General features: G+C 41.7%; 1 protein-coding gene across 1 annotated transcript in view; it reads right to left on the reverse strand.

The window, feature by feature from the left end:
- Positions 1-27343, reverse strand: part of LOC115168490 (metabotropic glutamate receptor 7) — a 140765-nt gene that overhangs the window by 45907 nt on the left and 67515 nt on the right. The window contains exons 5-7 of the mRNA XM_029723829.1: positions 25498-25635; positions 22894-23094; positions 4860-4999 (exon numbers count right to left, since the gene is read on the reverse strand). Coding sequence (XP_029579689.1) covers positions 4860-4999; positions 22894-23094; positions 25498-25635 — 479 coding nt within the window. The remainder of the gene's footprint in view (positions 1-4859; positions 5000-22893; positions 23095-25497; positions 25636-27343) is intronic.

Genomic DNA, 27343 nt, shown 5'->3' on the forward strand with positions numbered 1-27343 from the left:
TCTCGGTTTCACACGATGCTAGGCTAACCTCAAGGCTGTCCAATACCTCCACAATGAGACGGTAGCTTCAGTCTTTACTAAGTCTTTCTTTTAACAAAATTAGAACAACTCATATAAAATAAAATTGTTATTTCCCTTCAAAACTCGGTAGGTATGGGTTTTGTTTAATTTTTATCGTCTTCTGTTATAATGTAATGTCCATCCTTTTTTCAACGTCTCTCTCCCTCTCTTATTTCCCAGGCCTCCTGTTAACCAGGTCACTCCCATTGGCCACAGCTTAACAAGCGACCTTATTGGTCAAAACTTAAACTTTAAAATAAACCAACCTATTCACTTATACATTAAATAAATATTTCTTCAAAAGAAATGCATTAACAACATTACAATTCAGGAGCAATTCAATCACCTTTTAAATATAATACCAATTAATTATAACAAGAATAAACTCAATAATTGGTTCTAACAAGGGTATTACAATTGCTAAAGGTACTGCATAGGTATAAACATTCCTTTTTTAGCAAGAGATAGCACTTGTATAGCCTAAGAAAGTAGCACAAATGTGTAGAAAGTCATTTTGAATGCATTTTATTGAAGGGAAAAAATAACAGTCTTGAACTTTTTTGGCAACATAGTGATATGTTCTTATATACTGTACAATGAGAAATTCAACTACAAAATACTAGTCTTCTCCCGTTTTTTAACCATTGCTCCCACCCACAAGGTGTATAAACAACAACAATAAATCAGAATAAAATAAGATAATAGATACAAAACAAAAATGTGAAGAACATAAATCAATCAACTCTAATTAGCACATGTAGGACAGTATGCAAGTGTGTGTGCATGGACTTTGCAGATGTATTTCTCACATGTGCAGCACATAGTATTTGTTTTACAGTCCTTCTTTGGGGGGCAGAATTGGCATCTCCTCCTCTTGCCTGCCCCAGCTGCAGCCTCAGGTGGATCAGGACAAGATTCAGCCCCCTGAACAGCTTTCACAAGCACTGCAGAGGCTGCTGTGCAGGGGAGGTGCTCCCTTCTTTGAATGTGTAGGGTTACAAGTGCCTTTCCCAGCTGCTCCAGGAACACCCTCCTCTTGTTCCGCTTATCAGGCATCCAGGTAGGATTGATCTTATTCCATATCACGAAGGCATTGTCTGAGGACACATCAATGATGTTATGGAAGATGACCAGGGGCCAGTGGGCAGTCATCCTCCTGCAGCTGTAAGTTACAATCACCTTGTCCAGGTTGTCCACGGTCATTTGTTCTGGTTGTAGTCCAGGATGATGGCTGGCTTCCTGTCCTCACGATCACTGATATCAGCCGTTTTGTGCAGTGTGCTCAGGAGGACCACATTCTTATTCCTCTATGGGAGGTAAGAAACTAGAGTGGTGGTGAGCGTGAAGGCAAACTTTGATGAGAAGGTCTCTCTCCCCCTTGTTGTGAGAAGTGCAGAGCTCAGGCTTGTTCTTTCTAACTGCCAACCATGGTGATCTTCCTCTTCAGGAGCTGCTGGCTGAGTGCAATCAGTAGCACACATAATCTCAATTTCTCATTGTGTGTGTGTGTGTGTGTGTGTGTGTGTGTGTGTGTGTGTGTGTGTGTGTGTGTGTGTGTGTGTGTGTGGGTGTGTGTGTGTGTGTGTGTGTGTGTGTGTGTGTGTGATGTGTCTTTGTGGTTTTTGTGGTGTATAAATGATTTTACTACTGCCGGGTCAAAAATGACCCTAAGACAATCTTTGTACCATGGTGTACAGCTTTCATGGAAAAATGAACAAAAGTGATGTTTCACTTTTTCTAATGTTGGGGACACTCTAGCAAAAGTCATCAAATTTCAAGTTTAAAAAATATAATTTAGGGGGTTTTCTCTGCTGTTAAACACATTTTGACCCTTAAGACAACACAAGGGTTAAATGGAAAAAGTTGAGAACCACCAAGATTCTTCATAGAGCTGGCCACCTGGGCAAACTGAGCAATCGGGGGAGAAGGGCCTTGGTCAGGGAGGTGACCAAGAACCTGATGGTCACTCTGACAGAGGTCCAGAGTTCCTTTGTGGAGATGGGAGAACCTTCCAGAAGGACAACCATCTCTACAGCACTCGACCAATCAGGCCTTTATTGAAGACTGGCCAGACGGAACCACTCCTCAATAAAAGGCACATGACAGCCCACTTGGAGTTTGCCAAAAGGCACCTAAAGGACTCTCAGACCATGAGAAACAAGATTCTCTGGTCTGATGAAACCAAGATTGAACTCTTTAGCCTGAATGCCAAGCGTCACGTCTGGAGGAAACCTGGCACCATCTCTACGGTATAGAAGGATGGTGGCAGCATCTTGCTGTGGGGATGTTTTTCAGCGGCAGGGGACTGGTGAGACTAGTCAGGATCGAGGGAAAGACAAATGGAGCAAAGTACAGAAAGGTCCTTGATGAAAACCTGCTCCAGAGTGCTCAGGACCTCAGACTGGGGCAAAGGACTTGAGGCTGTAATCGCTGCCAAAGGTGTGTGAGCAAGTACTGAGTAAAGGGTCTAAATACTTATGTAAATGTCATATTTCAGTTTTTTATTGTGCAAACATTTCTAAAGAAAATTGCATTGTCATGATGAGGTATTGTGTGTAGATTGAGAGGGAAAAAACAATGGAATCTATTTTAGAATAAGGATGTAACGTAACAACATGTGGAAAAAGTCCAGGTGTCTGAATACTTTCCTGAATGCACTGCATATTATGTCTAGTGTCACAGCGTGTCTTACTGGCTAACTCGCAACCATTGATGGAAAAAGTATCCAATACTTGAGTAAAAGTAAAGATACCTTAAAAGAAAATGACTCGAGTAAAAGTGTAAAATCCTACTTGATGAAAAGTAAAAAAGTGTTTGGTTTTAAATATACTTATGCATCAAAAGTAAATGTAATTGCTAAAATATACTTAAATATCAAAACTAGAAGTAAACGTATAAATCATTTCAAATTCCTGATATTAAGCAAACCAGATGGCATGATTTTCTTGTTTTTTAAATGTACGGATAGCCAGGGGCACAATCCAACAATCAGACATAATTTACAAGCAAAGCATTTGTGTTTGGTGAGTCCGCCAGATCAGATGCAGTAGGGATGAGCAGGGATTTTCTCTTTTAGTGGGTGAATTAGACCATTTTCTTGTCCTGCTAAGCATTCGAAATGTAAGGAGTACTTTTGGGTGTCAGGGAAAATGTATGGAGTAAAAAGTACATTATTTTCTTCAAGAATGTAGTGAAGTCATCAAAATATAAATAGTAAAAGTCATCAAAAATATAAATAGTAAAGTATAGTACAGATACCCCAAAAAACAACTTAAGTAGTACTTTAAAGTATTTTTACTTCAGTACTTTCCATCACTGCTCGCAACTAATGCAGCAAGCACCATACTATTGATGACACTGAATATATAACCTCCACTGAGTTGTTGCAGGGGAGAATACAATATATTTTTCATCCATTTTTTAAAGTAGTTCCACTCATAAGAGTGCTAAGAATAAGCTAAATAAAACAATATACTTTCACTGCGTCCTATTTTGTACTCAAGAGTAATTGATATCACCATGGAGACAGTAGTTTATTTTATTGAATGAAATGAAAAGCCAGAGAGTTATGAAAAATTTGATTAGTTAAGGAAAATATGATTTACCGCCATAAAATGCCAATTTTACAACTGTCTTAGAGGGGGAATATCTTTTCAGGATCGTTATTTTGTCATATAAATGTAAAGTTGTCTACAGAGAATTTATAGAAGGCCGCTGAATTTTAGTACTTAAAAGATACTGAGCCTTCACACTCCAGAAGATTTATTTGGCATTGTGTTTTGTCGACAATATTAGTTTAACCTTAAGGTCAGAAACGGGTTGGACTTATCAGTACTAGTCATCTAGAATAACTCTTTTCTTGCATCTCACATCACAACCTATATAATTTCTCCCATATCTCTTGCTCCAAAAAACATTGAAAACCTTTGGAATGAACCTATTAATTGCTCTGATAATGATCACATTTAAGAAATTACACAACCACAGATTCTCACAGCAAAATATTCAGAAAACAAACTGTCTTCAATCTACTGCTTTTTTCTGGTCAATACCTTAGTGCATGCCAATACCTACAGTGTGTGTGTATTCCTGTACCTCACGTGTACCTCTATGACAAATGTGTTTTTTCATTAAATTATGATCTGCTATCAGTTATCTGTGCAGGGGCTGTGATTTGTTATGTGGACAATGGTGCTCCCTGGAACAGCTCCTGGTTACATACTGTAATGAGAACAACACCACTGTTGCCATGGAGACCACAAAGCAAGATTTGTCACCTTGGACTGATAAGGCTGCTGTAGTAGTTATTTTACATTTTTTATATTTTTAGGAGGAGGGGTGGTTTGTTGGGTTTGTTGTTTTCAGTAGAGATTTAGGACATTTTTCTGACACATTTTGACACCCCCCTTTTGATGCATATCTTCATCAGAGATGATTCCATCAAGGTCACCCGTCTCAATATTTCTTGACAAAGATATTTCATTACATGGGTGTCAGTCTTTTTCTGCTTTTGACAACTTGTCGCCATCTTGCCAAAAAGCAAGAGCAACAGGCAGGACTACAGGCTAACTCCTCAATTAGATTTTACATTGCTCTTCCTAAACAAATGATTGTCTAATTAGTGCTAATTAGTGGGGAATACCCTCAATCAACACGTGCCCAGTTTGTACTTACATTTCTGTAAAATGTATTAAATGTAGTTCTACAGACCATGAATATCATAAAATAAGGCCATTATAAGGATTTTTTTATGACCATGTTTCCTTGACCCTAGCCATGATTACAGGCCATAACCTTACCCTGAGTTGGAGAGTCTCCACCCACTGTCCGATGGGCCTGTATTCAGGAACACTGGAGTTGGTCATCTGAAACTGGAACAGGTCGTAGCGTCCCGGGGCGTCACCGTTTTTATTAAACATAACCGACGTGCCTGCACTACCTGCAGGGAGACAGAGGGAAGGAATGATAGAAACGTGTTTATATTGAGTAGATATAGTGCATTCTGAAAGTATTCAGACCCCTTGACTTTTTCCACATTTTGTTATGTTACAGCCTTATTCTAAAATGGATTAAATAATATATTTTCCTCATCAATCTACACACTATACCCCATAATGACAAAGTGAAAATAGGTTTTTAGAAATGTTTTAAAAATAAAAACAGAAATACATTATTTATATAAGTATTCAGACCCTTTACTATGAGACTTGAAATTGTGCCTAGGTACATCCTGTTTCCATTGATCATCCTTGAGATGTTTCTACAACTTGATTGGAGTCCACCTGTGGTAACTTCAATTGAATGGACATGATTTGGAAAGGCACACAGCTGTCTATATAAGGTTCCACAGTTGACAGTGAATGTCAGAGCAAAAACCAAGCCATGAGGTTGAAGGAATTGTCCGTAGAGCTCAGAGACAGGATTGTGTCGAGGCACAGATCTAGGGAAGGGTACCAACAAATGTTGGCAGCATTGAAGGTCCCCAAGAACACAGTGTCCTCCATCATTCTTAAATGGAAGAAATTTGGAACCACCAAGACTAGAGCTGGCCACCCGGGCAAACTGAGCAATCAGGGGAGAAGGGCCTTGGTCAGGGAGGTGACCAAGAACCCGATGGTCATTCTGACAGAGATCCAGAGTTCCTCTGTGGAGATGGGAGAACCTTCCAGAAGGACAACCATCTCTGCAGCACTTCACCAATTGGCCCTTTATGGTAGAGTTGCCAGATGGAAGCCACACCTCAGTAAAAGGCACATGACAGCCCTCTTGGAGTTTGCCAAAAGGCCCCTAAATGACTCTCAGACCATGAGAAACAAGATTCTCTGGTCTGATGAAACCAACATTGAATTCTTTGGCCTGAATGCCAAGCGTCACGTCTGGAGGACACCTGGCACCATCCCTACGGTGAAGTAGGTGTCATGACTGTCCTGTGAGCATCCAGATGGGTCGGATCATCTTTGCAGTAAATAACTTCAGCCAGACCTCCTCTCACCCGCAGAGGGGGGAGAAGGGAGCTGGTGGGGGGTTGACAGTTCACACCCTGTTGTAAATCAAGGATTAGAACCTTCAGCCATCTCCCTCTCCAAATTCACACAAGAATGTTCCTTTGTTTCACAGACATTTTCCCACCAAAACTTTAACACGTTCTAAAGTGAATACTGGAACAATATTTCTAACATAGAATGGTCAGAGTTGATCTAAAGAACAATAATGTCATTTTGGTTGTTTTTTGTGACATCATTAAACATGTTATAAAGGAAAAATACTGTAATTTGGAAAGTATACACACTACATGTATGACATCTCCGTCCTCTAGGTTGTGCATGAAATAAAATAAATGATGAAAGTGTTTTTGTTAAGAAAGGGATGTGATCTTAGAAACTGTTAGAGGAAATTGTTTCTTCAACTTTGTACAAATGAGTAGTCACCACCCCTTGAGTGTGGTCAGAGAGCGTGTCAGCCTCACGAACTGCCCCTTTTGAATGAACTGTATAAAACAGTGGGTTAAGAATTAACATATCAGACCAGCGAGGCATGTAGCTTCGGCTCATGTCCAAAGTGGTTTGAACTTTGAAATCTCAACACGAGGTAGAGACGTTGAAGTTACCCCCTGGACAATCACTGGTACGGCTGACTAGCTGCCCTAAGTAAAGTATCTAGAAAAGCGAATTTAAGTGGGACCATTCTACTACTCTTCTCAAATCCCCGTAGTACGCTACTATCATCACCCCAATGGGAAGCATCGACACGGCTGGCTAGCCTATCTTCAAAGAGACAGCTTCAGGAGCAAATGGAAAGTAGAATAAACTGTAGTTCTGTTCAGAACTACACGACAAGTCAACAGATACCGGACGGTGGCAGAGAACAATGGTAAAAGATGGGTGGGACCCCTTTTGAACAATCAGAGCCTTACAAGCGTGCCGCAAAAAGGTCCAACAACCTTTCCAAGAAAGCCTGGTCCCAACAGAAATCCACGAAGAACCAAGACATTTACATGTAAATACATTCATGATTTCTTTCTCCAAATGGGCGGCGGTTCATCTGCAAAGAATATGATTACTGTGAGAGTAGTTTCTAAATGTACCAAAGTATTATGTCTCTGTCTCTCTCTCTCGCGCCCTCTCCATCTTTTTTTGTACCAAGCTGCCATATTGTGTCAGTCCGCTAGGGACCTGTTTCTAATGTATTAAGTGTGTATGTTTATCCTGTGTTATCATTTAGTTAGCTAGTAAATAAATAATTAAACCAATTTGTGGAGTATTGAATCATAATTAAGATTGGGGGTTTTGCAGATGCAGGAGGTTACGACTGTTCAGATTGATGATATGATAGGAGGTTAAGATTAATGAGTTGACTGTTTATGGATGTAATAGCTAAAGAGCTTCAGAGTTTATTTTGGGAGATGCTAACTCTTTAAAGAACTGCTCTCGTGGTTACCCAAATCCTAATGAGTTGATTGTTACATTATTAATTTAATCGGGTAACAAGTAACAATAGTTAGATGATTAGATAAATAACAGTCATCAGATTAATTAAAGCAAATTCACGACAATGGTGGTGGCGGCATCATGCTGTGGGGACTGGGCAGGGACTGGGAGACTTGTCAGGATCGAGGGAAAGATGAACGAGGTAAGTACAGAGAGATCCTTGATGAAAACCTGCTCCAGGCAAAGGTTCACCTTCCAACAGGACAATGACCCTAAGCACACAGCCAAGACAACGCAGGAGTGGCTTCGGGACAAGTCTCTGAATGTCCGTGAGTGGCCCAGCCAGAGCCCGGATTTCAACCCGATCGAACATCTCTAGAGAGACCTGAAAACAGCTGTGCAGCAACGCTCCATCAAACCTGACAGAACTTGAGAGGATCTGCAGAGAAGAAATGGGAGAAACTCCCCAAATACAGGTGTGCCAAGCTTGTAGCGTCATACCCAAGAAGACTTGAGGCTGTAATCACTGCCAAAGGTGCTTCAAGGAAGTACAGAGTAAAGGGTCTGAATACTAAATGATTACCGCCCCATAGCACTCACGTCAGTAGTCATGTGGTGCTTTGAAAGGCTGATCATGGCTCACATCAACAGCATCCTCCAGGATTCCCTAGACCCACTCCAATTCGCATACCGCCCCAACAGATCCACAGATGACGCAATCTCAATCGCATTCCACACTGCCCTTTCCCACCTGTACAAAAGGAAGACTTATGTGAGAATGCTCTTCATTAACTACCAATTTGTAAGTCGCTCTGGATAAGAGCGTCTGCTAAATGACGTAAATGTAAATGTAACTACAGCTAAGCATTAAACACCATAGTGCCCACGAAGCTCATCACTAAGCTAAGGATCCTGGGACTAAACACCTCCCTCTGCAACTGGATCCTGGACTTCCTGACGAGCTGCCCCCAGGTGGTAAGGGTAGGCAACAACACGTCTGCCACACTGATCCACAACACTGGGGCCCCTCAGGGTATGTACTTAGTCCCCTCCCGTACTCCCTGTTCACCCACGACTGCGTGGCCAAACACAACTTCAACAACATTAAGTTTGCCTGATCACCAACAAAGATGAGACAGCCTATAGGGAGGAGGACAGAGAACTGGCAGTGTGGTGCCAGGACAACAACCTCTCCCTCAATGTGAGCAAGACAAAGGAGCTGATCGTGAACTACAGGAAAAGGCGGACCGAACAGGCCCCCATTAACACAGATGGGGCTGTAGTGGAGGGGGTCGAGAGTTTCAAGTTCCTTGGTGTCCACATCACCAACTAACTAGCATGGTCCAAACACACCAACACAGTTGTGAAGAGGGCACGACAAAACCTTTTCCCCCTCAGGAGACTGAAAAGATTTGGCATGGGTCCCCAGATCCTCAAAAAGTTCTACAGCAGTTCTACAGGATGCATCACTGCCTGGTATGGCAACTGCTTGGTATCTGACCTTAAAGCGCTACAGAGGGTAGTGGTACGGCCCAGTACATCACTGGAGCCAAGCCAGGACCTATATAATAGGCAGTGTCAGAGGAAAACCAATAAAATTGTCAGAGACTCCACCCAAGTCAAAGACTGTTTTCTCTGCTACTGCACGGCAAGCGGTACCGTAGCGCCAAGTCTAGGACCAAAAGGCTCCCTAACAACTTCTAACCCCAAGCCATAAGAATGATGAACAATTAATAAAAAGGCCAACGGACTATTTACATTGACCCCCCTCCCCCATTTGTTTTGTACTGCTGCTACTCGCTGTTTATTATCTATGCATAATCACGTCACCCCTACCTACATGAACACATTACCTCAACTAACCTGTACCCCCGCACACTGACTCGGTACCGGTACCCACTGTATATAGCCTCGTTATTGTTATTGTGTTACTTTTCATTATTTTACATTTTTTACTTTAGTTTATTTGGTAAATATTTAGTAAACTCTTCTTGAACTGCACTGTTGGTTAAGGGCTTGTAAGTAAGCATTTCACAGTAAGGTCTACACTTGATTCGATTTATTTGATTTGATTTATTCCAGTTTTTTTTGTTTTATAAATGTGCACAAATTTCTAAAAAATGGTTTTTACTTTGTCATTATGGGGTATTGTGTGTAGATTTATTATGGGGAAAAAAGATTGAATCCCTTTTAGAAAAAGGCTGTAACGTAACAAAATGTGGAAAAAGTCAAGGGGTCTGAATACTTTCCAAATGCACTGTATTTGTGCGAAGAATTGAATTACACATGCATATTTTAAGTTAATGTCACGGTTGTCGTAGGAAGGAGCGGACCAAAGTGCAGCGTGTGTCGTTCCACATTTTATTTTCACTGTGAAACTATGCAATACATAAAAATAAACTGAATAACAAAACAACAAACTATGACACAGAGGTGAAACATACACTAACTCAAAGACAATCTCCCACAAACCCAGGTGGGAAAAACACCTACTTAAGTATGATCTCCAATTAGAGCCAACGAGGACCAGCTGCCTCTAATTGGAGATCATTCCAAACAAAACCCAACATAGAAATACAAAACTAGAACATAACAACATAGAAAAACTAAACTAGAAAAAAACCTGTCACGCCCTGACCTACACTACCATAGAAAATAACAGCTTTCTATGGTCAGGACGTGACAGTTAAGACTAATAAAGGCCTGGGGTTAGTCTTCAGTGAACATTGGTCCAACAGTACATCAACCCTAGTGAGAGAAAAATTAACATTTAACCTAGTGTCCCTTGTGCAGTTTATAAAAGGTTCTGTGGGCATTGAGAGCCACAGGGTGTGTTCATGTGCTGATAGCCTATTCATAATGACCATGTACCCTCATTATAATGCTAGCAAGACCAGCTAGCTCCCTACGGACTGATGATGGCTCTGCTGTGCAGTAGACCTCACCTGTGCTCCCTGTGAAAGAGCATGTGCTGAGGCTAGCCAACACCACACCACAGTCCTACATTTCACATCTCAGCACTTCAGCATCAGATCTGTGTGATACACCATTAGATAGATGTGCAGCATCATTGGAGTGGTGTGCAGCTGTAGGTTATCACAGCTCTGCATTAGGAATATCACATGGTGGCCATTCTACAAGACGGTTGCACATTTCCTCAGGTCAAAAGCAAACCTTCTCAATCACACATGCTGTAAAGGAAATGAAGATAAATAGGTCAGCCACAGAATCATAGGGTCCCCATCTGTAAAGGAAATGAAGATAAATAGGACAGCCACAGAATCATAGGGTCCCCATCTGTAAAGGAAATGAAGATAAATAGGTCAGCCACAGAATCATAGGGTCCCCATCTGTAAAGGAAATGAAGATAAATAGGTCAGCCACAGAATCATAGGGTCCCCATCTGTAAAGGAAATGAAGATAAATAGGTCAGCCACAGAATCATAGGGTCCCCATCTGTAAAGGAAATGAAGATAAATAGGTCAGCCACAGAATCATAGGGTCCCCATCTGTAAAGGAAATGAAGATAAATAGGTCAGCCACAGAATCATAGGGTCCCCATCTGGTCCCAGTTTGTAGCAGCCTGTCTCAAGCAGAGAATGGCAGATTTGGCTTATTAGCTTACTGAAGGTTCTGGACACCTGAAACACGCTATTGGAGAAATGACATCCATGGCCTGATTTGGATGAAGTGTGCATGTGTGCGTGTGTGCGTCCGTGTGTGCGACTGTGTTTGTGTGTGTTCGTGTGCTTGTGTGCGTGCATATCTGTATACATCTGTATGTTTCTGTGTGTTAAGACCTCGCCATAATAAAGAGATCCTGAGAAACAAGTGTCTCTTTTGATATGACATAGAGCGCTAGGTCGACTGTCGTAATAGATCTGGCTATAAAACCTGTAGAAGGAAAAGGACCAATAACACATATCCAAAATGGTTTTAGGGGACATGTTGCCTTTGTGTTTTGTATAGGACAAGAATAGCAAAATTCCAGGAATTTTCAATAAATTCTCTGGTTTTCCCGAAATCCCATTTGGAGGATTCCCGGAATTCCCAGAATAAGGAGGGAATAATCAGGAAATCCGGAATCCTCCAACCAAGATTTCGAGAAAACCATGGAATGAATTGAAAGTTCGCCAAATTTTGCAACCCTATGTAGAACGTTGTCTTGTGAGATACAAGCTGTACCCCAACGCTCCACACGTTTCCTTTTAGTTTGTGTCAGTAGGGACTGTCAGTAGCCTACACAGCAGTTCTTTTCCCAAAGACACTATCATTGAACATTTTACTAAAGAGCAAGGCCAAAATCTCCCCTCATACAGCAAGCAGAGAGATGACAGTAAGTAAAACAAGCTCATTTAGACAAGACCTAAAGGATGCAGAAATCTAATGGGAGGACCCAATCCGACCTTCAAAGTATGTACAGTTGCGGCCAAATACTGTATTTTGGCACACTTGCACTTTCCTACATAATGCATGTTTCATTTGAAAAAAACTTTGGGTCTCCACACCTTTGCCCAGGATTTAGGATTGTTTAGGTGTTTTTTTTAAAGAATTTCAAATCAGGCTTTCTTGTGTCTCATTCAGCAGTGGGGTCTTCCTATGTTTGCTACAACAAAATGAAGCATTCAAAGAAACCAAAAACCTCCTTACAATCAAACATGGGGGAGGGTTGATAATGCTGTGTGTGGGATCGCTTTGCTGCCTCTGGTACTGGGAATCTTGAGTGTGTGCAAGACATCATAAAATCAGAAACACAGTATTGGATAAATGAAATACAGTGAGGGAAAAAAGTATTTGATCCCCTGCTGATTTTGTACGTTTGCCCACTGTCAAAGAAATGATCAGTCTATAATTTTAATGGTAGGTTTATTTGAACAGTGAGACAACAAAAAAATCCATAAAAACGCATGTCAAAAATGTTATAAATTGATTTGCATTTTAATGAGGGAAATAAGTATTTGAACCCCTCTCAATCAGAAAGATTTCTGGCGCTTTTATACAGGTAACCCTCTTGAGACTCTCATCCCGTTAGCGGGATCATTTTCCAGCGAAAAACTCCTAGCAACATTAGCATAACGAAATTCAATATTTTTTTTTTTCAAATATAGGACTGTCTCATATCGTTTTATAGATACACCTCTCTTGAATCGACCCTCGTTGTCCGATTTCAAAAAGGTTTTACAGGAAAAGCACAATATTAGATTATGTTAGAGGAGTACATGGTAAAAGTAGCATCATATGAATTTTCCGACCAGGCACATGCATCACATATAACCAAAAAACAGCTAAATGCAGCACTAACCTTTTACAAACTTCATCAGATGACACACCTAGGACATCATGTCACACACAGCATGCAATCTTTTGTTCAATAAAGGTCATATTTCTATATAAAAACAGCATTTTACATCGGCACCTGACGTTGACTAACTATTTTTTCATAAAATGCGTCATCTTGGAACAATCGCACATCACATCTGATCTTGTATAATATTGCCAATAATCCCTCACCTTTAGTTGTCTTCATCAGAAAGCACTTCCAGGAATCCCAGGTCCATGACAAATGTATTTTCGGTCGAAAAAGTCCATCCTTTATGTTCCATTAGCTTGCTGTTGTTAGCGCGTCCTAAGGCTGTAACCAAATGTTGATCCGTGCGCGGCACTTGGCTAACGAAAAATGACTATTTTCCCTTCGTTAGGTTCGTTCAAACATGTCAAACGTTGTATAACATTAATCTTCAGGGCCTGTTTCAACAAGAGAGCCAATCAGATTTGAGTGGGACGATTTCATTGTGTTTCAAAACGTTTCCAAAGGTGGGGGCAGACACGGCCGCCGACGTCACAATGCTGATGGCCCTCCTACTGTGACCAATTGCCACATCGTCTCCTGCACTGAGTTTCGACAGCAGAAGCTTCAAAACACTTTGTAAAGACTGGGGACATCTAGTGGATGCACTGGAAAGTGCTCAATTATCATTTTTTCACGTTGTGAATTACAGGGAAGGCTGTGAAGTCGAGTCCACAATTCAGAATCCCACTTCCTGGTTCAATCGGTCTCGGGGTTTTGACTGCCATACGAGTTCTGTTATACTCACAGACACCATTCAAACAGTTTCAGAAACTTTAGGGTGTTTTCTATCCATATAAAATAAGTATATGCATGTCCTAGCTTCTGAGTTTGATTAGTAGGCCGTTGAAAATGGGAACGATTTTTTTCCAAAATGCGCTGTGGCGCCCCCAGTGGTAGGATATACGCAAGAGGTTAAAGGGAGTGCTCCTAATCTCAGCTTGTTACCTGTATAAAAGACACCTGTCCACAGAAGCAATCAATCAGATTCCAAACTCTCCACCATGGCCAAGACCAAAAAGCTCTCCAAGGATGTCAGGGACAAGATTGTAGACCTACACAAGGCTGGAATGGCCTACAAGACCATCGCCAAGCAGCTTGGTGAGAAGGTGACAACAGTTGGTGCGATTATTCGCAAATGGAAGAAACACAAAAGAACTGTCAATCTCCCTCGGCCTGGGGCTCCATGCAAGATCTCACCTCGTGGAGTTGCAATGATGATGAGAACGGTGAGGAATCAGCCCAGAACTACACGGAAGGATCTTGTCAATGATCTCAAGGCAGCTGGGACCATAGTCACCAAGAAAACAATTGGTAACACACTACGCCGTGAAGGACTGAAATCCTGCAGCGCCCGCAAGGTGCCCCTGCTCAAGAAAGCACATATACATGCCCGTCTGAAGTTTGCCAATGAACATCTGAATGATTCAGAGGACAAATTGGGTGAAAGTGTTGTGGTCAGATGAGACCAAAATGTTTCTCTTTGGCATCAACTCAACTCGCCGTGTTTGGAGGAGGAGGAATGCTGCCTATGACCCCAAGATCACCATCCCCACCGTCAAACATGGAGGTGGAAACATTATGCTTTGGGGGTGTTTTTCTGCTAAGGGGACAGGACAACTTCACCGCATCAAAGGGACGATGGACGGGGCCATGTACCGTCAAATCTTGGGGGAGAACCTCCTTCCCTCAGCCAGGGCATTGAAAATGGGTCGTGGATGGGTATTCCAGCATGACAATGACCCAAAACACACGGCCAAGGCAACAAAGGAGTGGCTCAAGAAGAAACACATTAAGGTCCTGGAGTGGCCTAGCCAGTCTCCAGACCTTAATCCCATAGAAAATCTGTGGAGGGAGCTGAAGGTTTGAGTTGCCAAACGTCAGCCTCGAAACCTTAATGACTTGGAGAAGATCTGCAAAGAGGAGTGGGACAAAATCCCTCCTGAGATGTGTGCAAACCTGGTGGCCAACTACAAGAAACGTCTGACCTCTGCGATTGCCAACAAGGGTTTTGCCACCAAGTACTAAGTAATGTTTTGCAGAGGGGTCAAATACTTATTTCCCTCATTAAAATGCAAATCAATTTATAACATTTTTGACATGTGTTTTTTCTGGATTTTTTGGTTGTTATTCTGTCTCTCACTGTTCAAATAAACCTACCATTAAAATTATAGACTGATAATTTCTTTGTCAGTGGGCAAACGTACAAAATCAGCAGGGGATCAAATACTTTTTTCCCTCACTGTATAGGTATGTGGCCTGATTTGTGTGTGTGTGTGTATACAGTGCATTCGGAAAGTATTCAGACCCCTTGACTTCTTCCACTTCCCTCATCAATCTAAACACAATATCCCATAATGACGAAATGAAAACAGGGTTTTAGACATTTTTGCAAATGTATATATATAAAAAATACATAAATACCTTAAATGGAAGAAGCTTGGAACCACCAAGACTCTTCCTAGAGCTGGCCGACTGGCCAAACTGAGTAATCGGGGGAGAAGGGCCTTGGTCAGGGAGGTGACCAAGAACCTGATAGTCACTCTGACAGAGCTCCAGAGTTCCTCTGTGGAGATGGGAGAACCTTTCCGAAGGACAACCATCTCTGCAGCACTCCACCAATCAGGCCTTTATGGTAGAGTGGCCAGACGGAAGCTATTCCTCAGTAAAAGGCACATGACAGCCCGCTTGTAGTTTGACAAAAGTCACCTAAAGGACTCTCAGACCATGAGAAACAAGATTCTCTGGTCTGATGAAACCAAGACTGAACTCTTTAGCCTGAATGCCAAGCATCATGTCTGGCGGAAACATGGCACCATCTCTATGGTGATGGATGGTGGTGGCAGCATCATGCTGTGGGCATGTCTTTCAGCGGCAGGGACTGGGAGACTAGTCAGGATCGAGGGGAAGATGAATGGAGCAAAGTACAGAGAGATCCTTGATGAAAACCTGCTCCAGAGTGCTCAGGACCTCAGACTGGAGCAAAGGTTCACCTTCCAACAGGACAATGACCCTAAGCACACAGCCAAGACAACGCAGGAGTGGTTTCGGGACAAGTCTCTGAATGTCCTTGAGTGGCCCAGCCAGAACCCGGAATTGAACCCGATCTAACATCTCTGGAGAGACCTGAAGATAGCTGTGCAGCGATGCTCCCCATCCAACCTGACAGATCTTGATAGGATCTGCAGAGAAGAATGGGAGAAAATCTCCAAATACAGGTGTGCCAAGCTTGTAGCTTGATACCCAAGAAGATTTGAGACTGTAATCACTGCCAAAGTTGCTTCAACAAAGCACTGAGTAAAGGGTCTGAATACTTATGTAAATGGTCTGAATACTTATGTAAATTCGAGAAACCTGTTTTTGCTTTGTCATTATGGGGTATATAAATTGATGAGGGAAAAAACAATTGAATCAATTTTAGAATAAGGCTGTAACGTAACAAAATGTGGAAAAAGTCAAGGGGTCTGAGTACTTTCCTAATGCACTGTACGTCTGTATGTTTCTGTGTGTTAACACCTCGCCATAATGAGGAGGTCCCAGAGAATCAAGTGTCTCTTTTGATGTGACATAGAGCGCTATACAACACACAGTAAGGTCGATGGCCCTCATCCAGCCATAGTTAGAGAGACTGTATTACTCCTTCAGTTTAACAGTGAGTTAACCTTGGCTGTGACTACAATAATTCAAAGGCATAGGAGAAACCATTTTCTATTTAGGACGGGGGGACTCGGAGCAGATGTGGAAATGGAATTGACTGCAGTGATGGCTCTATAAAATATGTTAAAGGCAAAGGACCAATAACACCTGTCCAAAATGGTTTTGGGGGACATGCTGCCTTTGTGTTTTGTGTAGGGCGTTGTCTTGTGAGATACAGTCTGTACCCCAATGCTCCACACGTTTCCTTTTAGTTTGTGTCAGTAGGGACTGTCAGTAGCATACATGCCAGTTTTTCCCCCAAGGACATTTGTCATTGAACATTCTGCTAAAGAGCAAGAAAAAAATCTCCCCTCATACAGCAAGCAGAGAAATGACGGGGAGTAAAAACAAGCTCATTTAGATGCACTATACAAACAGGATGAGACCTAAAGAATGTAGAAATCTAATGGGAGGACCCAATCCGACATTCAAATTTTGTACAGTTGTTGCCAAATACTGTATATTGGCAACCTTGCACTTTTCTTACATAATGCCTGATTTCTAGTGAAATAAGTAGAATTTGTAAAAAAAAAAATATATTAAAAAAGAAAAAAGTCTCCACACCTTCATATTGGATTTTCAACATTTCAGAACCAATTGTATTTTTGTAAACTTAATTTACACAATAAAGACAAATGGCATGGATTTTTTTTTGACATGCCGGAGCTAGTACATGGTTTCACAGCCTTTGGCCAAGATAACTGTAGACAAACACTTATTAAAACCTCTTGAGGATACAATCCCGCTAACGTGATTGGTTGGACAACAACCAGTGAGATAGCACGGCGCGATATTCAAAACAAAATAATCTCAAAATTAAAATTCAAGTATTATACGGCATTTTAAAGATACACTACTCGTTAATCCAATCACATTGTCTTATTTCAAAAAGGCTTTACGGTGAAAGAAAAACATTAGATTATTTTAGCATAGCACCTCAGCAAAAAAAAAAAAAAAAGCCATTTTACAAGCACGATAGCCATCACAAAACCAGATATACAGCTAAAATTAAGCACTAACCTTTGACAATCTTCATCAGATGACACTCCTAGGACATCATGTTAGACAATACATGCATTTTTTGTTCGATCAAGTTTATATTTATATCTAAAAACCCAATTTTTACATTGGCGCGTGACGTTCAGAAAATGTTTTCTCCACATAACTGTCGGTGAATAGGCACATTTCATTTACGGAAGAACTCATAAACGTTGAACAATGTTATAACAATTATTTAAAGAATTAGAGATAATCTACTCCTTTATGCAACCACTTTGTCAGATTTCAAAATAACATTACGGAAAAAGCACAATATTCTGAGTACAGAACTTAGCCTTCAATGCTAAGCTATACAGTTAGCCTACAACCACGGCGTCGACAAATCTCTAACAATATGTCCGAAATATTTACTTACTTTGCTGATCTTCGGCAGAATGCACTCGGATGGGCACCCACTTCCACAAGAAATGTTCATTTGTTCTGCAAAGTCCATCATTTATGTCCAAATACGTCCATTTTGTTGACCCATCCAGAACACTTTACAATGCCATGTGGCGTGGACGCAAATCCATAGACGAAATGTTCAAAGTTCCATTACCGTTTGTAGAAACACATCAAACGATGTTTACAATCAATCCTTTAGCGTATTTTTTAACGTAAAATTGCGATAATTTTACAACCGGGCAATAGCTATTCATCCCAGAAGAAAAATATAAAAACGATGACGTCACGTGTACGCGCATCATTAGACACCTCTCCTCAAACTGGCCAATGATTGACTGAGCCAAAATTATCTGCCCGGTAACAGATGACGGTTGAAACCTGTTCATAAAGATTGTTGACAGCCAATGGAAGAGTTAGGAGGTGTAACGTAAATCCTATGTCACTGTAGTTTTCCCAAGGGATTCTAAACAAAAACTAAATTTCTAAATTCTCCTTTTTCTTTTTTTGCCTGCCATATGAGTTCTGTTATACTCACATACACCATTCAAACAGTTTTAGAAACTTCAGAGTGTTTTCTATTCAAATCTACTAATAATATGCATATTCAATTTTCTGGGCCAGAGTAGTAACCTGTTTAAATTGGGTATGTTTTTCATCCGGCCGTGAAAATACTGCCCCCTAGCCCCTAGAGGTTATTAATGAGCTTGCTGCACCTTTCTCCTGACAATTTGGCCCACTTTTCAGCAGAAAACTGCTCTAATTCTTCAATATTTGAGGGGTGCTCTCCACCAACGCTGTTTTCAGATCTCGCTTAGGTTTTGGATGTGATTCAGGTCTGGACTTTGCTGGCCACTCCAGAACAGTCCAGCGTCTTTTCTGGAACCTTTCCTGGGTGTTTTTTTGTGTGTTTTTGGGATTGTTGTCCTGCTGGAAGACCCACAACCTTCAATGGATACCCAGTTTTTAGACACAGGTTGAACACTGTACACCAATTTTTTGATTGTATGCTGATTTCATGATGCCTTGCACATTTTCCGGGGCCTCCAGTACCAGAGGCTGCAAAGCAACCCCACAGCATTATCAAACCTCCTCCATGTTTGACTGAGGGTGTTTTCATTTAATGCTTCATTTGGTCATCAGTAAACAGAGTGCTGATCAGTATTGCCAAAGATTAAAGCTCTAATTTTGTTTCATTGGTCCAAAGAACATTTTCCCAGGATTTAGGCTTATTTAGGTGTGTTTTTGAGAATTTCAATCAGGCTTTCTTGTGCAGTGGGGTCTTCCTATGTTTGGCAATGACCAAATTAAACATAAAAAAAACGACACCCTCCTTACAATCAAACATGGGGAGGTTTGATAATGCTGTGTGTGGCATCATGACATCACAAACACAGTATTTGAGAAATGAAATAAGGGGCCTGATTCATGTGTGTGTGTGTGCGTGGATGTGTGTTTACATCTGTATGTTTCTGTCCCAGAGAATCAAGTGTCTCTTTTGATGTGACATAGAGCGCTATACAACACACAGTAAGGTCGATGGCCCTCATCCAGCCATTGTTAGAGAGACTGTATTACTCCTTCAGTTTAACACCTTGGCAGTAAATACAATAATTCAAAGGCATATGAGATACCATGTTTTATATAGGACGGGGGGGAGGACTCAGATCAGATGTGGAATGGGAATTAACTGCAGTAATAGCTCTATAAAATGTGTTAAAGGAAAAGGACCAATATCACCTGTCCAAAAGGATTTTGGGGGACATGTTACCTTTGTGTTTGTGTAGGACATAGTCTTTGTGAGATACAGTCTGTACCCCAACACTGCAAATCTTTCCTTTTAGTTTAGACACTTTTTGTGTCAGTAGGGACTGTCAGCTGCCTAGATGCCAGTTTTTTTCCCAAGGACATTTGTCATTGAACATTCTACTAAAGAGCAAGACAAAAATCTCCCCTCATACAGCAAGCAAAGAGATGACAGGAAGTAAAACAAGCTTATTTAGATGCACCATACATACAGGAAGAGACCTAAAGGATACAGAACTCTCATGGGAGGACCCAATCCGACACTCAAAGTTTGTATGACCATCAAAGTCAATAAGTTGCTTAAGTTTTCTCGATAAGATTCCTGTGCATTAGTCATACACTATGCACTACCTTAAACAGCTTTTGAAATGGCAGTGTTAATGGTCTGCAAGGTGTATTAGAAGAGCTCAATTGGGTTCCGACGAGGGGAGTTAATTCTCTGAATAACCCAGGTGAAGTCACTGAAACAACTTTCACTCTGTGTGTGCAGAATATGAATAGGTTGTCTAGGGTCCCATTCAGCCCTATCTGAACTGTGTGTAATAAACATGAGACTAGCAGGACCACTAGTGTCGATGCATTGTACATAACAATACATGACTTGAACACTTCCCATCCTTTCCTCCCTCACATACAGTCTATTGGGGAAGCCAGCTGACCATGTTTATGCCTGGACATTTTGCAGATAAACAATGGTTTGTGTCAAGACAATTTATTGTCAGTTGTCATAAGATAACATCAGCTGTCATGAACGTTAAGGACATCAGTATTACGTCAGTATTATGACACAACTATGTAGCCCTTAAGACAACAGGCTCATGTAAAGTGTTACATTTCCAATACTTGTACTAAACATATGGCTGCAGAAAGGCAGAATCCTCTTTACTATGAAAATGAAACAAAAACGCACACACACAGCTGTGCTAGTCAACAATCTGCCACTTCTTCTTCCAACAGACAGACAATAGAGTTGTTGACATACTGTATCTTGTCGTTGACAAGGTCTTGACATAGTACAGTGTAAGCAGTGGGTATGACAGGACTACAAGTCTTGTTCTACGCCCATGGAAATACAAAGAATCACACACACACACACACACAGATTAACACACACACACACACAAATACTCACAGTCTGTCAGTAAGCAAACAATTAAGCAGCGTGGCTCTCCATGCAGATAGAAAGCCATTACAAACACCATTCTATTTTATATTTCCCATTATTTCCAAGGGAACAAAATGATCTGTGTGGACAGCTTTGTGTGAGCGCTGTATGAGATGAAAGATTCATATGTTCGCATGGGGCTCTGAACTAAGACATGACAAAAGTGCACTGCTGCTGTGCTGTGTTGAGCAGTGTGGGTGGACTGGGGGCTCCACTGCTGCTGTGCTGTGTTGAGCAGTGTGGGTGGACTGGGGGCTCCACTGCTGCTGTGCTGTGTTGAGCAGTGTGGGTGGACTGGGGGCTCCACTGCTGCTGTGCTGTGTTGAGCAGTGTGGGTGGACTGGGGGCTCCACTGCTGCTGTGCTGTGTTGAGCAGTGTGGGTGGACAGGGGGCTCCACTGCTGCTGTGCTGTGTTGAGCAGTGTGGGTGGACTGGGGGCTCCACTGCTGCTGTGCTGTGTTGAGCAGTGTGGGTGGACTGGGGGCTCCACTGCTGCTGTGCTGTGTTGAGCAGTGTGGGTGGACTGGGGACTCCACTGCTGCTGTGCTGTGTTGAGCAGTGTGGGTGGACTGGGGGCTCCACTGCTGCTGTGCTGTGTTGAGCAGTGTGGGTGGACTGGGGGCTCCACTGCTGCTGTGCTGTGTTGAGCAGTGTGGGTGGACTGGGGGCTCCACTGCTGCGCTTCTCTTGTTTCATTATTCTCCTTCTTTCACTCTCTTCAGCTCTGTGTCTCAAGCACCGTGGGGAGAGCAACAAATACGGCACACATGGACACATACAAATGCATATGCACATGCACACGCACCCACGCACGCAAGCATGCACACACACGCACACTCGCACGTGCACACGCACATGCACACACAAACACAGTCCAGACAGGATGCAGTAAAGAACAAAGAGATATGGCTGTCAAAGCTATGGGAGTACCAGTGTTGGCTTACAAGTACAAGGGTTAGTGAATCTGAATACTGAATCAGCCGGGGCAGACCGGGCAATGGCTAATTTAGTGAGCCGAGCATTCCTCTGTGACAGTGTTATTGCAAGTGCATAGCAGGTACTGTACAGGTTCAGAAAGAGTGCAACAAAATACAGCAACAGCTTGTTAGCCTTTTCTGAATGCTGTGAGAAACACTTATTAATTATTGTACATTTGCATGAATTGTGCCCCCGCATGAATTGTGATAAATACCAACTGGAGAGAAGTTGGCAGCTGCAAAGGCTTTTCTAAATTCTTTCTGAGACCAAAAGAAAATATTAGCCTTCAGACCTTGCATAAGTCTCTTCTAGAAATGGTTATGTCACGTAGAATTGTATTTTATTTTTATTTCACCCATTTCACCTAGAAACAACACATACTTGAGAAATACCAATTTACCATCTCCCAGGCAAGGTTTCTCATACAACACACCACCCCTACTATACACCCTCCAAACATTCCTCCATTAAATTGAACTAAATTCAATAAACTTTATTCATTCCCATGGAGAAATTATTGTTCCATAGAATTTGATTTAGTAGAACGGACCTAGAGAGTTGGACATTCCATGATTTGGAGAATTTACAGTATGTGGTCCGCTGGCACTTTCATTTATAATGTTTAATTAATTGTTGCTCAACACGTCTCACATAGGAGAATCCAGTGCCTCTAGTGACTGCATGTTCAGAAATGAAATGGCAAATTCAATTGTGCCGCCATATTTGGTAGACTGAGAAAAACATGTGGATTTTAAAGCAATGTCCACTCTATCCCTTTACTGTCCATGCTTCTATCTTACCTCTCACCTGTCCTTGTTTAATTGTATTTGCACAAAACAAATTACACTGGAACAAAAGTTTTTTCTTCAAATAAAAATATGTACTTATATGAAACTTGCGGCATTTCACTTTGCCTATATGTTTAATGAGGATGCACAAATAAACATGGTCAGGGGATAACCAATGTACTGACCGTTGAAGCTGGCGTTGCGTATGTACTTGAGCAGAGTCTTCCCCTCAGCTGCCTCCATCACAGGGCAGATGCCAGAGTGCTCAGGACACAGGTCTCTCTGCATGTTGTGGAGGGCGTGAGCCATTGCGTACACCGCGTCTATCACAAACTGCACCTTCCCCTCCTGCTCGTACTTTGAGTCTATTCCGATCCGCTCCTGGCCTGAGGGACAAGACAGTGGAGAGAGGAGAGGGCATATGTAATACATGCCATTTAGGAGACGCTTTTATCCAAAGCGACTTACAGTCATGCGTGCAGACATTTTACGTACGGGTGGTCCCGGGAATCGAACCCACTATCCTGGCGTTGCAAGTGCCATGCTCTACCAATTGAGCTACAGAGGACCAAAGAAAAAGGACAAGAAAAGGACAGTCACACACTGTGAATTAGTCACCCTGTTCATATACTGTAGCACGGCATGGGTCATAGTCCTGCAGAGTCCTGTTGTAGAAGTGTAAAACAAGAAGTGCTAGCCAAGGAGGAGACAACCAGGTATAAATGAATACCATATGTACATATGCATATATTTCATAGTGAAGTCAGGCCGCTATAGGCCCTATATATTTGTATCGCATTTGTCCCATTTTAAGAGTGTTCAAGGCGTTGACGAGCTTCTAGAGCACGTGTCAAAGTCATTCCACGGAGGGCCAAGTGTCCGTGGGTTTTCGCTCCTCCCTTGTACTTGATTGATGAATTAAGGTCACTAATTAGTATGGAACTCCCCTCACCTGGTTGTCTAGGTCTTATAACAAAAAATCAGCAGACACTAGGCCCTCCATGGAATGAGTTTGACAGCCCTGGTCTAGAGGCATCTCCTAGCACTGTTGGCAGAACCATGTTCTATTACGGTCTCTTCCCTTTCCCTATGGATTATTTTGAAGGCGTTTTCATTTCACTGGTGATACCTTGACTGAATGTCTAATGAATGGCTTCAGGTTGGTAGGGGATCTCTTCGCTCTCTCACACACACTTAGTTTAGGTGGGGATCCTTTGACTGCGGTATTTTGCACATTTTCAACGTGCTAATGTGAACATGTTCTATCATTAAGCATGACATATGGACGCTGAATATATTCATTTGAAATACGCAGGCAGTAATGAACAAGGATGCATTAACAGGAAAGCAGCTCATCAATACACAGTGCAAAATAACCGATGAATGGGGCGCTATACAGCACTGTGGGGAAAGCTGCTAGAGAGCAAGGAGATTACTGTGTGATTTTCACATTTAAGTACCAAATAAAGACTCCCAGTTCACATTGCAAACTTGAGAAGAAGGAAAAAAGACAGGCTGTGTGGCCATGACGAATATGACTACAACGTGGGAGACTGGCACAAGCTGAAGGAGGTCAAAAGTAATAAGTGTTGACATTTTCTCCAGTTTCTCTCCTTTCAACATACATTTCAGCCCACACATAACCTTTCCTGTTTTCCAGAGCAGCGTGTAGAGTATTGAATGCATAAGCTTTGAATGCAAAAAAATAACCTTCCCCTTAGTACCTGACATTCATAAATATGGATATGGATCAGCTTGGTTAGATGGAGAAATGGAAGCAGCTCTACACCGACCTTTTTGTGTCTTTGTACAATGCTTATATGCTTTGTTGATATTCTATATAAATGTTTTATGTGGTTTAGTAAGTGCAAGGATCTGAAGCATGTGGCACAAAGAAATTCTGAAAGATGGTATATATATATAAGATATTATACCAACAACTCCCTGTCACTCTAATTGCTATAGCTAGCTACTGTATGGTCAGCGAGACTACAAGAACCTTCTGTACATCTCAGCCATAAGCCATGTAAAATATATCAATCCCTGTCACTAGCATTGACTCAGTGACATTGTATATCTTCGCCTTTTGCTGGCATACCTATAGGATAGAAAGTATCCACCACAGTAAGCAACACTTCCACACTATCAATGTTCCCAAGTCCCAACACACCTCATTGCAAATAATGCTTGCAGCAAGATCAAAACATTGTCAGTAATAAAGCTCTTTGGGAGCATCAATAGTGAGCTACTGTAGCAGAGCTTTACTTACTTTCATCATTTCTGTGTATATCCTCTGCTCAGCACCTCTCCAAATGGCATGCATGTTTGCTCTACTACCTACTTAGCATACATATCACAGCTTAGCACTGCTGGCATGATGCCATTACCCAGCTGGGCACAACTTTACTATGCCAGTAGGACCAGCTATTTACATTATCCAGCGGACTACACCTCAGAGTCCTCATTTGTAAAGATGTGTACTACCATTATCTTAAGATACCTATAAAAAATAATCCTGCAGCAACAGGAAGTGTGAATTATTACGTGGATTATAATTCATGGACATTTTTGTAGGGGTTGATATATTTTTCTTAAGATAAAATCAAATTACAAATTTCAGAAGCCATTTTAAACTTCAAATTCACCTGCAACAGGGTGATCAAATGTAGATCCTACATCGGTATTCTTTTCATAGTGCACCATTGCCAATAGTAATGACCCCTCCCACAAACAAACAAACATGAAAAAACTAAACCACATAACCAAATAAATCTCTGTTGGCTACCTACCTGTGCATTTCCTGCTGGTGTCCTCTCTTTTGGAGGAACTAAGGAGCCTGCAGTCAAAGTTCTCCTCCCAGAACTCGGCAAACCACACGTTCCGGCGATTATTCTCCAGGGTGAGCGAGGTGAAGTATTCATCAAACCCTGGAGAATCGAAAAAGAAAAGAGAATTCTTGAGATCTGCACCAATTACCAACAGAACCCAACCTAGGGGAAATGATGCGAGACTTGGGCAGTGTTGCTGCAGCTGCAGCGCTGTGCTGTACTGGCATTTAGGAGTTGTATTAGTCTCATAGCTACCAAGTACAAATAAACCACTCTTTATCAAGTTTTGACCGCTGGAGTTCCTGTGTAAAACATGGATCTTTAATCAGGGCTTTTATCTTGGAAATTACACTAATATGACATTAATTAAAAAGCAGGATGCAAAATAAACAAGACAATAGTAAACATGTCGTCCTCCACGAATGATTCAGCTCCCCCCTTGGGCCAATTGATATATCGCGTGTGACTAGCACATTTCAGTTATCGTGTGTGACCACAGATTATCCATTATATTTACCAGATACTCAAGTGGCCGGTCTAACAATGAAAATAAATGGCTTAAAATATAGAAGGCAGTAGTTAGTCTGGGTACCATTCTCTCTAGCTAATCCCCTCTCTATACTCCATGTCATGTGCCAAAGACTCTTTGGGAATGACAAGGAGTGGCAAGGAGTGGAATGTTAGCTAAAGAGACTGGTATCCAGACCAGAAGGTGGTCAGGAGAAGGCAAGATCAGGTGGGACCATTCTAGCCAATGAGAGGGCAGATACGTGTGTGAAAAACAGGCACAACTCCAATTTTTCTGGGATGTCATGTGTCCATCTCAACATTAACTGTTCAGAGGAAACTGCATAAATCAGGCCTTCATGGTCGAATTGCTGCAAAGATACCACTACTAAAGGACACCAATAAGAAGAAGAGACTTGCTTGGGCCAAGAAACACAAGCAATGGACATTAGACCGGTGGAAATCTGTCCGTTAGTCTGATGAGTCCAAATTTGAGATTTTGTGTCTTTGTGAGATGCAGAGTAGGTGAACGTATGATCTCCACTAGTGTGGTTCCTACCGTGAAGCATGGAGGTGGAGGTGTAATGGTGTGGGGGTGCATTGCTGGTGACACTGTCTGTGATTTATTTAGAATTCAAGGCATACTTAACCAGCATGGCTACCACAACATTCTGCAGCAACACGCCATCCCTTCTGGTTTGGGGTTAGTGGGACTATCATTTGTTTTTCAACAGGACAATGACCCAACACACCTCCAGGCTGTGTAAGAGCTATTTGACCAAAAAGGAGAGTGATGGAGTGCTGCATCAGATGACCTGGCCTCCACAATCACCCGACATCAACCCAATTGAGATGGTTTGGGATGAGTTAGACCACAGAGTGAAGGATGGTGGACGATCAGTCCTTGCATCCATACTGCAGCATTGTCTATTAATCTGAGAGTGGTTACATTTCTCCAGGCCCATCCCTCAGCTTTTTTTAATCATATTATTATATGTAGTAGAAAGCGATAGGTGAGAAGAAGCCTACATAACCAACCCAATAAGTAAAATTGAACATCCATATATGGCCAGCTATGTAAACTTTAACATTGATTTATCCTGCAATAGATGTTGTTGAATTGGTAACATACAGTTTTGTCTTCTTCTAATGCCTCTTAAGGGGAAAGTAATCTAAAAGTAATGGAATATAAACAGATTACGTTACTGAGTTTGGGTAATCCAAAAGTTACGTTACTGATTACAATTTTGGACAGGTAACTGTAACGGATTACATTTATAAAGTAACCTACTCAAACCCT

The sequence above is a fragment of the Salmo trutta genome, chromosome 30, assembly GCF_901001165.1.
Source record: "Salmo trutta chromosome 30, fSalTru1.1, whole genome shotgun sequence".
Taxonomy (NCBI): Eukaryota; Metazoa; Chordata; class Actinopteri; order Salmoniformes; family Salmonidae; genus Salmo; species Salmo trutta.